Raw genomic sequence first — 15,500 nt, 5'->3', positions numbered from 1 at the left:
TCAGGGAAATGATTTAAGTGAGTGGAAATGGCACATGAGAACTTTGCGTCTCAGTACTAGAGAAATATCTTCAAGCAGCTGTGGCAATTCTTCTTGAAGAAAGTGCAAGTAGATCTCGGCATTTAAATGGTCGGGTAATATGAACAATCCAAACAGTTGATTCTGAAGAAGACCGCACCATACACTGATGCTAAATCAATGTTGAAAACTGCCTTCCTGAGAATCTTTCATGAGGATTTACTTCTGCTCACTGCATAGTTTTAATATTGCGAATGAATAGTATAAAAGAAGTAATTAAAAATAAGTTTTACTTGGTAATGAAGGGAAAAGCAAACAGCTGACAAATTATTTTATTCACAGAAAAAGTGTTAAGTTCATCCTCTTCAAAAATCACTCCTTTTGAACTAAGCTACATTCAGATAGCATTCTTTTTCAAAGACAAGTCTGGAATTTTATCCTTTTTACATGAATGATAACAGGAGTGTTGCCTAAGAGAATAACCGAATTATCTTCCAGAGGTAACACATCGCGAAACCATTCCTCAAAAGCTCATCTCGTTTTGACAGTCTCCTGTAGATTTAGATTAAAAAATCCAAAGATCACCATTGATAAACCGGTTATCACTGCCGATATGCGTAATTTTGGTCTCACAAAGGTAACCTAACTTTATCCGATGGAGCTTTATTACCGGGTGATAAGCCTTAGAAAGGCTTATTTTGATGAATTCACACCTTTATCTTTCCCAACGAAACTTTTCGTGTGGTCTTCGACGAGCCAAGTTTCATCAATATAATATACTACACGGTCTTCTCGCCTTATTTTCTTCCTTTCAGGGAGATATTGTCTTTGCCATGTAATATCATCATTGTCAATTAAAGTACTCTCCCAGCTCCATTTATCGTATTTAAAATTCATACTTTTTAATAATTTATAAAAAGTAGTCCTTCGCGAATCTGGGAGATCGTTAACGAAATGTACAACTGGTAAAACTTTGTCTACAGTAGGCGGTTCATTTAGAAAATAAAATTCGTGTACTTTTTTCGAAATTCTCAACTTTCTCATCAAATAGACCTGCGGGGTTTTGTTTTCTTAGGAGATCGTAATTGATTAGTAGATTTATACTTGCGAATCATATTGTACACTGAGGCAGAAAAACTTCTATTTAATGTTAGCAGTTTCATTAATGACATCAGAAATCAACGTCGTTGGATCAGTCTGCAATTCGCTTTTGTAAGCATTTTAAATGATATGTTTTTCCGCGGCCTATTATTCGGAAGGGATATCAATAATCGCGCATTATTATCAGCTGAACCTATCAGACACGGTGTCAAAATAATGACATAACTCAGGTAGTACAGACACAAATCTAGGAATACATTACACTCACGTTCCAGTAAACGTTAAAAAATTTTTATTATATTAACTTTAAATAACATTAAAGTAAATAAATAAGTAACAGAAACACAAAAATTGAACACGAGAACAAAAGAGCGATCAAATGAAAAGAATACGAGTTTTAATAGAACTGAGAAGACATAACATTATATAAACGTTTTATTACATGACTTCTAAATGACTAATTATACGGTGACTAATAAATGAGTAATGATTATAGTGTTGTATATAGATATAGCTGTATTATATATATGGTCGCGTTGTGAATCAGGAATGATACACGGGACGTGACTCAGCAGCATCATGACGACTCGCTCACACAAACGCAACATTTGTGAATACTGCGTAAGTATATCGGGTACTATGAGCTGTGCTGTCGTTAGCGAAGGTTATCTGTGAATTTTGAATTTTAGGTTTGGTTAGTTTGCTAAAGGAGTAATGCCGTACTTATTTACAACAGAGGAATACGATGATATGGTATTCATTTTGGGTTTGTGTAATGGTAATGCTACACCTGCTGCAGCAGAATCTAAAAATCATTTTCTCAATTGCAAGATTCCAGATCCCATAACAATTAGCGCGACTTTTCGCAATATTCGGGAAATCAGGTCAACTACCTAGTAATCGTACTAGCTATGAACCATCTGTTCAACACGACGCTGTTATTGATGAAATTATTATCGATGCAGTTCAGGCGTCAGTACACGACGTCTTTCTACGCGGATGGTTGTTTCGCATTCGATGGTTTTGAGGACACTTAAAACAAGTATTATCCTAAAAATAAATAGCCAGTTCAACATCTATACTCGGAAAACGGTCTGCTGCATTCGGAGATCTGCAACTGGTGGGAATACAAATCACAAACTCTAGATGTATGTTTTGTTTTCCGACAAGGCATATTTCACACGAGATGGCGACAACAACTTCTGTAATGAGCATGATTGGTTAGAAGTAAATCGTCAAAAAACGGTGAGTAACAGACACAAAATAAATCAAATGGGTCTGTATTTGTAACATTTCCTGTCGTATGACAATGAAGAAGATATTGCACAGGGTTGTAACCATATTTTAGCCAGTGTGGCTGGAAATATCCTTCTTCACATTCATAGAAGATTCAAATCTACTCAACGGGTAAGTTTATGCTTAGACTGTTTTAAGATTTTCAAAGCAATTTCAAGAAGTGAGGGGATAATATGAATCGTTCATAATACTGAGAAGTTCTATTGCTACTTTGGGCTACAATCTGAAGAATTTTTAATTGTTCACATCTACACGTGTTAAATACAAGTGTCCATACATTTAACTGAAACAGTTAGTTCATTAAAAAGCTATTTTGAAATATTTATTCTATCAAAGTTTGCCAGTATATCAAAAAATAAGTATTTTTTTCTTTGTTTTGTTTAGTACCAATGAATAATATTTGTTATTCACTGAGAAATGGAAATGAAAAATCTGAAATAAGAAATGCTCTTCTTAAAAATTACAATAAACAAGAAAGTCCTGTAAATACAACAAAAAAACTTCCTGTAAAAATGTATGTTTTTTTAATTGAAGCAGAAATGGTAAGTATTTTTTTAATACCATATTTAATAAGAAAGGGTATTTTTTTAGATTCACAAAGAATTTAAGGAGACCTTGTACCTTCTATCTTACCCATGTGTAAATTTACCATTTTCATGTTCCTTTTTCTCAATTTCCGTTACAGATACATGATTGAATTTTTTAAGTGATATTTTAGATCTATTTTTACACACTGAGTAAATATCAAACCATTACATCAAACAGAAGACAAAAAAAAATTAAAATGGCAAAATCGTTTTGTTTGAAATAAAATGAACAAAAATTAAAAATTATTTTTCTACTCCAAATAATAGGTTAGTACTTAGTACATGTATGTATATGGTACAAAATTGCAGTAAAATGTTCAACTTTCTATGAGTGATAGTTTTTGAGAAAACAGAACATAAGTGTGAAAAATATCAACTTTCAGTAAAAAGTAGATTGAAGTAAGAAATTACTAACTCACCACGCCTTACTGTATTCCAGCTTCAAATTCAGGATTGTCAGGATTATTTTCTACTTCTACAAGTCTCCTTTTTGTGTTCTTTCCATGATAAACCTGGTTGGCTTCTTTATTTGCTTTTTGAATTTGCATGTAGACCTGATACTTGCATCTGCAATCACATTTTCACCCAGGGTAAAACTTAATTTTTCTGTATTGTCCTTCATTAAAAGTTAATATAGCGTCTTCAAGCCAACACAAAACATTTTTTGGCATGCTGGTCCATTCAATGTTATTGAAGGATTTATTCAGGTTTTGGGTAAGTCCGTGAACACACTACCGTAACAGTAGGATCAGCCAAATATTTAAATACAAGCTTTATAACTTCAGCAATAGCATTTTCTATAGAATTTTTATGAAAATGAACATTTGTAAAATTTGCTTTATTATTTACAATATGTACCCTGATATCTAGGGCAAAGCATATGATAAGGCTGTTCATTAGACAAAATACGATGGAAATAAATAACCCAAACAGCGCGTCTCATTTCTTCAACACTTTTGACATTTTTTCTATAGCATTCCCATAATAACTATGTTATCTATATTTTTATCTATAAGCTCCCCCCTTTTCCTGATACTTTTTCCCATCACTGAGATATTTATCAACTCCTGTCGCAATCGCAGAAATTGACTACCCATGCACTTCTGAACGTGGCCAATGCACTCCAATTTTTCTATATCAGTTACACCATAAGGAGATGACTGTAACACACTTTTAAAACCTTTACTGTCTCCATCACCCAAGTACTTTGTGTACTGTACTCGGTACAGTACATACCGGTAACGGCTACATTCATGGTAAATCATTGCTGACCTGAAAATGATAGGGCTTCTTCTCGATCTACAGAGTAGCTTTACAAAATATATGCGTTTCTTGTGTACTTGGGATAATTGGATTACAGATAAACACTACGCAGTTAAAGACTGGCCAAAAAGAAATCAGTTTACCCCAGGAGAGGAAAATGTTGTCAATATTTTCCTTGTCGAAGCAGATCATATTAATTTACCATCTCTACATATAAAACTAGGCCTGAAGAAGAATTTTGTAAAAGCATTAGATAAAGATAGAGATGGTTTTAAGTATTTAGCTGAGGTTTTTTCAAAATTAAGTGAAGCCAAATTAAAAGAGGGAATATTCATTGGGGCACAAATAAGAAAATTAATTCGTGAACATATATTTGACAGAAAACAGAATTCTAAAAAAACTAGCAGCTTAGAAGCCATTCAAGGATGCGTTACTAGTTTTCTTAGATACAAAAAAGCTGAAAACCATGATCAGCTTATAAATGAACTCTTAGTGAACTACAGAAATTTAAGCTACAGAATGTCATTGAAAATTCGTTTTTTATATTCTCATTTGAATTTTTTCCCTTTAAATTTGGGTGACATCAGAGACAAACCAGGAGAAAGGTTCCATCAGGATATATTGCAGATGGAACATTATTAAGGTAGATGAGATGAATCTATGACAAGTGACTACTGCTGGATGGTAAAAAGAGAAGACTTAACTCAACACAAAAGGAAAATAAGAAAAAAGAAATTAAGATACGTAAATGTCCATAAAATAAAGGTAGGAATTGCAATTATTATTATTTTTGTATTCTATTATTTAAGAAGTTTCTCAATATTTTAAAGGGCCATAACCAAAAAGCTGAGGGTGATGAAGAAAAACTGATTTCATTTTAAGATTCAGTGTAAAAAATCCATTCTAATTCATCTATTTTTATCTCAGTTCCAAATTATTATTTTTTTTGTTGATCTGTATGTAGAAAGTTGTAAGTATAAAGATGAGACAGGCGTGGAATTTTTAATAAGCAGCAAATTTCCATAATCCGATTTTTTTCTAATAGGCTCTGTAGGTAAGAGCATCTGGCCATAAAAATAATGAAAATCATTTGTGCTTAATCCCAGGAAAAAGTCATAAAAAACTATTAGTTTTTAATTAGTCAGTAAAAACTATTAGGCCAGTAAGAGAATATTTAATAAAGTATTTTAAATTTTTTAACTAGAAATATGGCTTACCTATACACTTTATGAGATTTATTTCAATTAGACAAAAATTAAGAGAAATTTCCGCTGTAATTGGTCTAGCATGCTATCATTGATCTCAAGCAGCATTAATGTGATATTTTAACTTATCCGGAGTTAGTTGCAGGTAATGCATACAGTGTCCTTATTCTATCCTAATAAGAAGTAATACAGTGGAAGATTGGGTCATTCCTAGCAGGTAAGTTGTAGATAAAATGATGGTACCAATCCATCAGAAGGATGATCGGAGGAGGGTAGAGAAAATTTTGTAGAACCAGAAGAGGAAGTCAAAATCCAATGAGTTAATTCTCCCATTCTTTGAAGCATTGGTTTTCATACTCCATTCAAAAACATTGTTAAATTTCATTCAAATAATATAATAATATCACTCAAATGAAATGTAACTTAATCACTAACGCCAAGAGTGAAGTAAATTTGTCATCTTCTTCATCTCTGGCAAGATTTCAATCTTCTTAACTTTTTTTACTAGTCATACAGTCCAAACTAATCACAACTTACTGAGCTTCATAATCAAGCATCACCTTAAAACAAGTCAAACAGTTATCTGTTAATCCTAGTACTTAAGTGGTATGGTAGCGTGACTTTCAGAGGCTTCATTAAAAATTCCTTTTGATTCCTCTTATGAGGTCAATCTAAAAATTAAAATATTAATTTATATACTGTAGTATGGTGTGAAAAATTTACTCAAAGTAAGTCTGTTTTATTATACAATGAACCTAATATTATTATTATTAATAGTGAATCTTGGAGAGCTGCATCAAACCAGTCAAATGACTGAAGACAAAAAAAAAAAAAAATTAATAGTTTAATAAAATTGTAATTAATAATAAATATGTACAATTGTACACAAATAATAATAATAATGCCCTGAGGTAAATATTCCACACATCTGAAATACAACAACTACGTTCCACGCCCAGGGCAGCAACAGCTGTACATACGTACATTACATATAGCTGGCTAACGAGACACTTAGTATTTTCCTCGGAATACATTTTCTTTTGTTTGACCTGTCTTCCACTTTCAGGTCACTAAGATCGATTGGATTTTTTGACCACCTACAGATCATGGACAATTAAACGATTTGGATATGGACTTATACCAGACTTAGAGCTGGCGATGTGGCAGCCAGGGTCAATGTTATTAAAGGTGTAACAAAGACCCTTCTGTTGTCCACATGCCCCCTGCGATGGCAAGCATATAGTGAAGGTTCCCATGTATGTTGGTGCATGGGAGCTCTGAAAGCTTCGGTGAGCAGAAGACTGGAGTAAGTGCAGAAATTGCACATCCACTCTCTGCCAGGACATATGCTGGTTCCACCAGTGGATTGGACCTCTAAGGTTGGTAGCCCTGGAGTGGGGGTGTATCCTGGCGGCTAGCCTTGCTACAGAAGAGATCAACACTAATGGAACAACTTGAACAAATAAATGTGGCAAAGGAAGCACGTGAACACCCTCGTTTAGAAAAATCTGATTCACCAGAAGCGAAAAGGAAATGCAGCAAGAAATCTGAAAGGATTAAGAAAGACAATGATAGAATTAGAAAAGATTTACGTAAAGTTCTGTTTATTGTTCCATTGTTGTTGCAACAATGCGCCCAAACCTAGGCAACTAATGATAATGAGAGAGAATGGAACTTCCAGAAAGTCAGTCCATTCTTGATTGCTCAGGAAATTACAAATTGTGCTGGTGGTCCTGTTAAGGATATTCGCAAGACTTTTAACGGTTTGTACATTGAAAATGTAAATGATAACCAAAGCTTAAAGGTTCAAGCTATAAAGAAGATTGGCGAGTTCCCTGTGTCTGTTCAACCACACAGTACACTTAACTCATTGAAAGGAGACCTTCTTAATTGCACAGAAGAGGAAATAGTGAAGGAGATGTCGTGTCAAGGAGTGACTCATTGCCGCAGGTTAATCATGAGGAGAAATGGTGAAGATCTTCCTTCGGTGTCATATGTGTTAACCTTCAATCGACCTAATCTGCCTGAAAGAGTACGTGCTGGAATTCATCATCTGGATGTACGCACATTTATCCTGCAACCTATGCGATGTTTCAAATGCCAACGTTTTGGACACACTGTAGTCAGTCGTGTAAGATAAGAAATCTGTGTGTGCAAAGTTGAAACTCATGAAGGCGATATGTGTAAAGATCTATGTCTGTTTGCATCTACTGCAAAGGACATCATAATAGTCAGTCAAGAAACTGCCCTGTATATAAACTGGAGATGGCAATTCAGGAAGTCAAGACGCTGCAGAAAATAGGTTATCCTGAAGTGAGGAAAATCATTAGTAGTAGAACTCCTCGACCAACAACGACATATACTGAAGCAGCTGCTGCCTCTCCGTCATCCAAAGTTAACGTGGAACAGCTGCTTTCTACCCTTGCAACAAGTTTTGCGACTATGATAGAAAGAATCATCGACACAGAGATTGAATCTAGTCAGCGAAAGAAAATAATTTACTCCTGTGAAAACTCCTACCAGATGGACGTTGGGATGGATCACTCTTCATGGAATGAAACAACAAAACCCGCAATCATGGGACCACCAATTGAAGCGCATAAAGATAAAGTAACATTGGAAAAAGCCAAATCCATCACTCCTTCAACCAGTCATAAGCCAAGGGAAGGTGTGGCAAGCGTGCAGAAAAAGCGTGAAAGTAGTCCTATGGAGGTGGCAAGTAACAATCGAGAAAGTACTAGATTTAGAAATTATTGAACAGGCACCTACGGAACCTCCAAAAACCCAAAGGGCATCAAAAGAGAGTATGAGTGCATCAACCAGGCCAACCATATCACTAGAGTTTGAATCGAGTTTGGAATCAGTAACATCCATGCTGACCGCTCCGTCTAAATTATCATCACCAGATGTCAGCCATAGAACATCGTTGGTATCTGAAAGGGAGGAATATGCCAAGTCTAACACTTCAGACACATTGTTATCTGAAGTAGAAGCTGTAAGGAGGATGGTGAAAAAACTCAAAAAAGGATGGCCGAAAGGAAAGTCTAGGAGATAAACTAGCTAACATCAATTAATATGCTCAGAATCAAGCTTTTTCGTATCGTTTTTCTTTATTTGTTTGAGTAAATCAGTTTTCAAGTAATAATTATGAGTTTCATGTGGAATGTCAGGATTTAAGATTATGTTTTTATTTATTTTTTGCTTTTTTTTATTTTTGATGTGGGAAGGGGGAATGACCAAAGTAGTCGAAAACCTCAAAAAAAAAATAGTAATACATCTATTATTAATAATAATATATATTAAATATATTATTACACAATGAACCATAATTTGAATATATAAATTTTAAACATAAGTTGAATTAATTGAATGTATTATATACCCAATCTGATCATAATGTTCAAACTTTTTACTTTTTCATTAATAATATTTTTGTTGCTCTTTATTTCTAATGCAATTTGTAATAAAACTTATAATTAATTTATTACAATTATAAATGTAATAAATATTAATCTAAATATTATTATATAAAAATATTTTCTAGCCATTAAAATTTTAATGTATGAATTTTTTTCAGGATTACAAGGAAGATGATTTATTTCTTGGTGGATACATGTTTATGGTAAAAATATAAACTATTTAAAATAAATAATAATTATGTAAGTCAAGTAGTGTAAAGTTAAAATACCCTGGAACCAATTAATTTAATTAGATAACAATTAGACAGTTATTACTGTGGCTAAAATATTTTTTATTAAAATTAGATCAATTTTAAGAGTTCATTTCTTTTGAGTGAATTTAATAGTTATGAAACTGTTAATTATAACTCAGTAATTTACTACTGAATTCTTACCAAAGTTACATATTTACAATAATATAATTTTATTGTTGAAGACAGCCAAAAAGTAATTTAGGATTGGATTGAATAAAAATAAATGTAATAAATAAATAAAATCTTTAATTTGCATTCTGTGATGAAAAAATCTACAAGAAAAACATAACGATCATATATACCAGCTGCAAATTAAAATATTACAATATGAAATTTAAATTATAAAATGTGAAAAATAGAGATGTTAATTTTCTGATAATACTGTTCTTCAATGCGGCACTATACTTCAGTCTACCTAATCTAATTTTGGTTTAATTTAATCAAAGACTAAAATTTGGCCAAAATCGCACAAAAGTTCTAAACCATCTGAATCATTGCATATACATTTTAAAATGGTTATCTTTTTTTAGGACCCATGATATATCATGATATCATGGATCCTAAAAATAGGTGTATGGGTTGCATGGAGGGATAGCCTTTCCTATGCATGACGACCACAACTCAAGATGGTCATGCAAGAATGGTTCCCACATGCATTCAACTCTTACTTCTGGCTCCAAGAAGGCTAAAGGATTTTAGCCGGTCACACCCTGGTAAACCATGTTGGTCCATGGGCTAAACATAGTGAGGGTCTCCAGTGATTGCTATTTGCTCACTGGTAAGGCAGCATCTGTTCTCCAGGTTAGGAGTGGTTGCTAAAGATGTATGTTCCCCATGTTACGGGGCGGCCTATTAATATCGTTGGGCAACCATACGCCTAGGTGGAAAGCAACGTGAAACTACCACCTTATACTATTCCCCAGGAACACACATGATGGTCCTCAATGTTAAAGAATCTGGAGTTAAAGCTTCCCCTCAATCAGTTTTCCGGGAGAAGGAAACATTGAGGTCACGTGCACATAAAATTAGAATTAGAACTTGGACATTAACTTAAAGAATTAGTAACTTTGACGTTACTTAAAGCAGGAAAGCTAGAGAATGCAAAAAGAGAAATGGAAAAGAATAGCTTGGATGTGCTGGGTTTGAGTGAGATGAGGTGGGAATGACGGGGGGAGTTACAGAGTGGAGGGTACAAAATCTTTTATTCAGGTGGAGAAAGGTGTGGTGAATTTTGCTGAACCCACAGATGAATGACAGTGTAAAAAGCGTAAGATATGTCGATGAAAGAATATTATTGTTGAAATTGAATGGTAAAGTAAAAGATCTAGTGATAATACAAGTATATATGCCAACAAGCCAACATCAACATGAGGAGATTGAAGAATATTATCATAAGATTTAGGAACTGATAGACGGGAAAAGGAGAGGAGCTTGCATTATAGTGATGGGAGATTGGAATGCGATGGTAGGGGAAGGATTAGAGGAAAATGTTATGGGAGACTTTGGGTTAGGTATAAGAAATCCAAGGGGGGCAAGATTGGTGGATTTCTGTAAGAACTCTTTGGTAATTGGTAATACACTATTCCAAGCCCACAAGAGACACCGATACACATGGGCATCAAGAATAAATGGAGAGAGGTACCAGATAGATTACTTTATGATAGAAAACAGGTATAGAAATTGTTTAAAAAGTTCAAAAGCATATCCAGGTGCAGATATAGATTTGGACCATAATCTTGTGGTGGAAGAGTTACGGATGAGGATAAAAAGAGTGAACAAAGGGAAAAGAGTAGTGAGATTAAATAGGGAGGTACTGAAATATGGGGACAAAAGGAAAAGACTACAGGAGAATTATTTGGTAATTAGAGAGAGAAGGGAAGAGGACACAGACCCAAACACGAGATGGATATATATGAAGGAGGATCTAAACGCCATCAAAGATGCTGGGGGTAAAAAGCAGACTAAAAGGATAAAGAAAGAATAGATTACAGAGATGATGCTGGATAAATGGATGAGAGAAGAAAGTGGAAAAATGTCAGAACAGAAGAGGGTAAGAAGATGTACAAGAAACTAAATAATGAATTAAGAAGAGAGACAGACAGAGGTGATTGATGGTTGATGGAGAAGTGTGAAGATATTCAGAAATTTGAGAAGGTAGGGAAGTTTGAAGAGATGTATAGAGTAGTTATGGAACTGGCATTTAAAAAGGGAAAAGGTAAAACTAGAATAGAGATAGCGACAGAAGATGGGGAGGTGGTTGATGGGAAGAACGAGGTTCTAGGTAGATGGAAACATGTGGAAGGACTTTACGAGGTAGAAAAGAGACCAGAAATCCAAGGAATTGAAGATGAATCGTATTTGAGGAGGAGAAAGGTTGTTACATTATTGAGGGAGAAGTAGAAAAAGCCTCAAAGGAAATGAAGAACAGGAAAGCGTGTGGAGTCGATGAAGTACCAGGTGAGCTATGGAAAGGTTTAGGGAAAAGGAGAATTAGCCTGTGTAATTTGATATATGAGAGTGGTGGTTAGCCAGAAGATTTTGTGACTACTATATGGTCCCAATCGAAAAGAAGAGTAATACATTGAAATGTGAGGAATATAGGACCACTAGCCTTATATTGCATGCAGCTATGATACTACTAAGAGTGTTGAGAGACTTTATGGAAGACTAGAGAGATCAATTGGGGAAGAGCAGTTTAGGTCTAGGGAGAAGGGAACAAGGGATACAATAGGGTTAATAAGAGTGATCGGAAAAATATATATTGAAAAGCAAAGAGATTTATATGTGTTCTTCAACGACCTGGAGAAGGCATTTGACAGGGTGGAGTGGGATAAATTGCTGAGAATCTTAAAGGAAAAAGGAGTCACTTGGAGGGAAAGGAGATTAATAAGAAATCTGTACTTGTCACAGAAGGTAAAAATAAAGATTGGGAATGAGTTATTGGAGGAAATCAGATTTAGAAGAGGGATGCGGAAGGGATGTTGCATGTCATCAACTTTGTTCAACTGTTTTTTCCTAGAAGCGATAATTGAAAAGAGTCTAATTGGTAATAAGGGTGTAAATATTGGAGGAAGAAGGATAGAGTGTGTGAGGTTCGCTGATGACATGGCAGTGTTGGCAGAGATTGAGTACATGATGAATGAAATGTTGAGAAGAATAAATCAAACCTGCAAGGAGTGTGGGATGAAGATAAATACAAAGAAGACAAAAAGCATGATAATTAGCAAATCAACTAAAATGGCTACGATTAAGATTGTGGGAAATAAAGTTGAGTAAGTGGCATCCTTCAAGTACCTGGAGTGCATCATTAAGGAAGACATCAAGTGTGATCACGAAGTTAAAGAACGAATTGCTAGAGTAAAGGAAGCATTTGGCAAAATGAGGAGAGTGCTATGTACCAAACTAGAGCTGTGACTAAGGAAAAAACTTGCAAAATGTTTTGTGGGGAGTGTGGCCCTTTACGGGGCAGAGACATGGATTATTACGAAGGGAGAAAAGAGAAGATTGGAGGCCTTTGAAATGTAGGTTTGGAGGAGGATGGAAAAGATCACCTGGATGGAGAGAGTTCGGAATGAGGAGGTATTTTGTAGAGTAGGGGAAGAGAGGGCAATTATTGAAATAATAAAAAGAAGAAAATGCAGTTGGTTGGGACACTGACTGAGACATGACTGCCTGTTGGTGATGGCATTGGAGGGATTTGTAACGGGGAGGAAAGCAAAAGGTCAGAGACGAATGAAAATGGTAGACAATATAAAAAGGGAAGTTACTATAAAACGAAACGAATGGCACAGAATCAATCAGAATGAAGGGCGGCCATCTGAAAACATGCCTTTGGGCAGAACACTTATTATTATTATATATCATATCTGTCCTGAGTTCTTATTTCTTCTATTCTTTTCTCCCCTCTTCTCAGTTAAACTTATTTATTAATGTCTATTTTAAAGAAAGTTTAATAATGAGCTAACATTTAAGTAGCACAATGTCATATTTTTATAATGCATGAAACAGATAATAATTACAAATACCAATAAAGAAAAGAGGTGGATTAAATGTGCTGATGACTTTGGGTAATACACAATAAACAAATTAATTTAGAATATAATTATTAAAAAACTATATAGTTTTCATAAAAATAGTGAGTACGATTTGGAAATGGAAATAAATAATACATTCTAGATGTTAGGTAATAAAAACAGGATAAAAATAAAGTAGAAATCTAATGTCACCAATAATGATTAACAATAAATCAATAGACACATACCTTCAAGAATTGGTATGTACCATGATTAATGCAGATGTAAATTGCATAGAAGATAACAATGAACAAAATAAAGAATCTGATTTAATAAAATGTTTAGCAACAAACGGTATAGGAATGGTTAAAATATATAATACCTTAATAAATTACTTAAAAAATGCCAGTTTAAACATAATAAAAATAAAACATTAAAAAAAATTGTATATACTTTTATATATATATATATTATATTGTATTTACATATAATGATAAAAAAAGAACTAATTTTACAATTTATAACTAATTAAAATGAAAAGTAAACCATAGATAAAATAATTAATGACATACATGTAATAATAAAAAGATTGATAACATAGCAGGAGTTCATAAAATAAATATAGAAAAGAAAACTGAACACAAATTTTATACTGGTATTACAAACAGAAATAAAAAAAAAAACATTTTGAGAAACATTTAAAAGAAAATAAATTTAACAAACATAAATTTAATTATGCTGATCATGTAAGGATAATAAACTTACAGTTTGAAGTACAGCAAACATAGAAATAAATAAATTAAAAATTTACATTCTTTATTCACACACAAGAGGAAACACACATAAAAAAGAGCAACAAAAATGTAATTAACTCTTTGAATGCTAAGACCATTACATAATACTCTGTACCAGAATCCCAGGCATTTTAGGGGTAATTTAAAACATTATTTCTATCTTCATAATAAACATGAATTAATAAATCTTATATGCTTTAAATCAATACAATCTGTAATTTAATAATCTAAAAAAATAATCTATAAAAAATATATATATATATTGTTCTTTGGTGGTTGGGTTTCAATTAACCACACTTCTCAGTAGCAGTCGACCTGAGACTGTACCAGACTACAGTTCATTCACATTCATACATATCATCCTCATTCATCTACTTAAGTAATACCTTATGATGGTTCTGGAGGCTAAACAATAATAAAAAAAGGACAGAGAGTGAGAGTGGTAAACATAAAGCAACCCCACAAAAGCCGCCGGCCTCCGTGGCGCGAGTGGCAGCATCTCGACCTTTTATCCGGAGGTCCCGGGTTCGAATACCGGTCACGCATGCCATTTTCACACGCTAGACAGATTGTCATACATCTCATCCTCTGAAGCAATACCTAACAATGATCCCGGAGGTAAAAAAAACCCACAAAAGGGGCTGATTGTCATCAAACAACCAACCCAGCATCTAAACAGATTGCTTTGCTGACAAGACTACTTCTCTTTCTTTTGGTATTTTTACTGGCCACCTCAGGCTGAAAAGTAGATGTGGATGGACCCTGAGCAGAAAAACTTTAAGCAATGTTAGACCTATTCTTGGCATTACCATCACTGTCAAATAAATCCGACCCTACTTCAAAATCTGAATCTTTATCCTCATCATAAATTTCTCCTTTAGATCCAGAATCAAAATTACTTCATTTAAAATATTTTAGGTTGAATTTCACTTGAACTAATATTATTACCAATATCTGAATCTGACAGATCATTTATCACGTTTACTGTTTTTGGATTGTCTACGCGCAAACGTTCACTCATACTGAAAAAAAAAAATGTTTACTTTGATCAAATAATAAATATTAGAAAACAAACAATAGACACACCTGGAAACATAAAAACAACTCACGTTAGAAAAAATAATAGCATGTAAATTACAAAATAGACAAAACTTTACCGGTGTAATACAAACGAGTATTTTAGAAAACTAACTTACTAAAAAGAATAAAAGAACATCGTAATTCTTTACTAATAGAAATTAAACATATTATGTTGATATCTTAGTGAAATATCAATATAAACAAACTACAACATCATTCACAGCCTCGAACGAAGTCGGCATAACCTAGCTTTTCGGCGGCATAAACATGTTGAATAAAATAATGTAGTTTCAAAAATATGTAACAGATCGCGGTATGAGTTATCAGAACCGTTTAAAATGAATAAAAGAATAATTTTACGTACCGTAATAATGAGAATAACATGCTGCCGGTTTTAGTAGATTTAAATGTAGGTGGCGGTTTTCTGTCAT

At 33.8% G+C, this 15,500-nt stretch overlaps 1 protein-coding gene and 1 long non-coding RNA gene across 2 annotated transcripts in view; one reads left to right on the top strand and one right to left on the bottom strand.

Annotated features, from left to right (window-relative positions):
* LOC142321548 (uncharacterized) overlaps positions 1 to 15,325 on the bottom strand; it is a 52,584-nt gene extending 37,259 nt beyond the window's left edge. The window contains exons 1-2 of the long non-coding RNA XR_012755660.1: positions 15,186 to 15,325; positions 3,422 to 3,569 (exon numbers count right to left, since the gene is read on the bottom strand). This is a non-coding gene — a long non-coding RNA (uncharacterized LOC142321548). The remainder of the gene's footprint in view (positions 1 to 3,421; positions 3,570 to 15,185) is intronic.
* The window catches only part of LOC142321547 (acetylcholine receptor subunit beta-type unc-29-like), a 65,872-nt gene that overhangs the window by 2,208 nt on the left and 48,164 nt on the right, over positions 1 to 15,500 (top strand). Inside the window, exons 2-3 of the mRNA XM_075359716.1 lie at positions 2,800 to 2,957; positions 9,048 to 9,092. Coding sequence (XP_075215831.1) covers positions 2,800 to 2,957; positions 9,048 to 9,092 — 203 coding nt within the window. The remainder of the gene's footprint in view (positions 1 to 2,799; positions 2,958 to 9,047; positions 9,093 to 15,500) is intronic.

Source organism: Lycorma delicatula, chromosome 3 (genome assembly GCF_047948215.1).
Source record: "Lycorma delicatula isolate Av1 chromosome 3, ASM4794821v1, whole genome shotgun sequence".
Taxonomy (NCBI): domain Eukaryota; kingdom Metazoa; phylum Arthropoda; class Insecta; order Hemiptera; family Fulgoridae; genus Lycorma; species Lycorma delicatula.
Note: the sequence above shows the minus strand (reverse complement) of the source record. Positions and strands in the feature narration are given on the sequence as shown.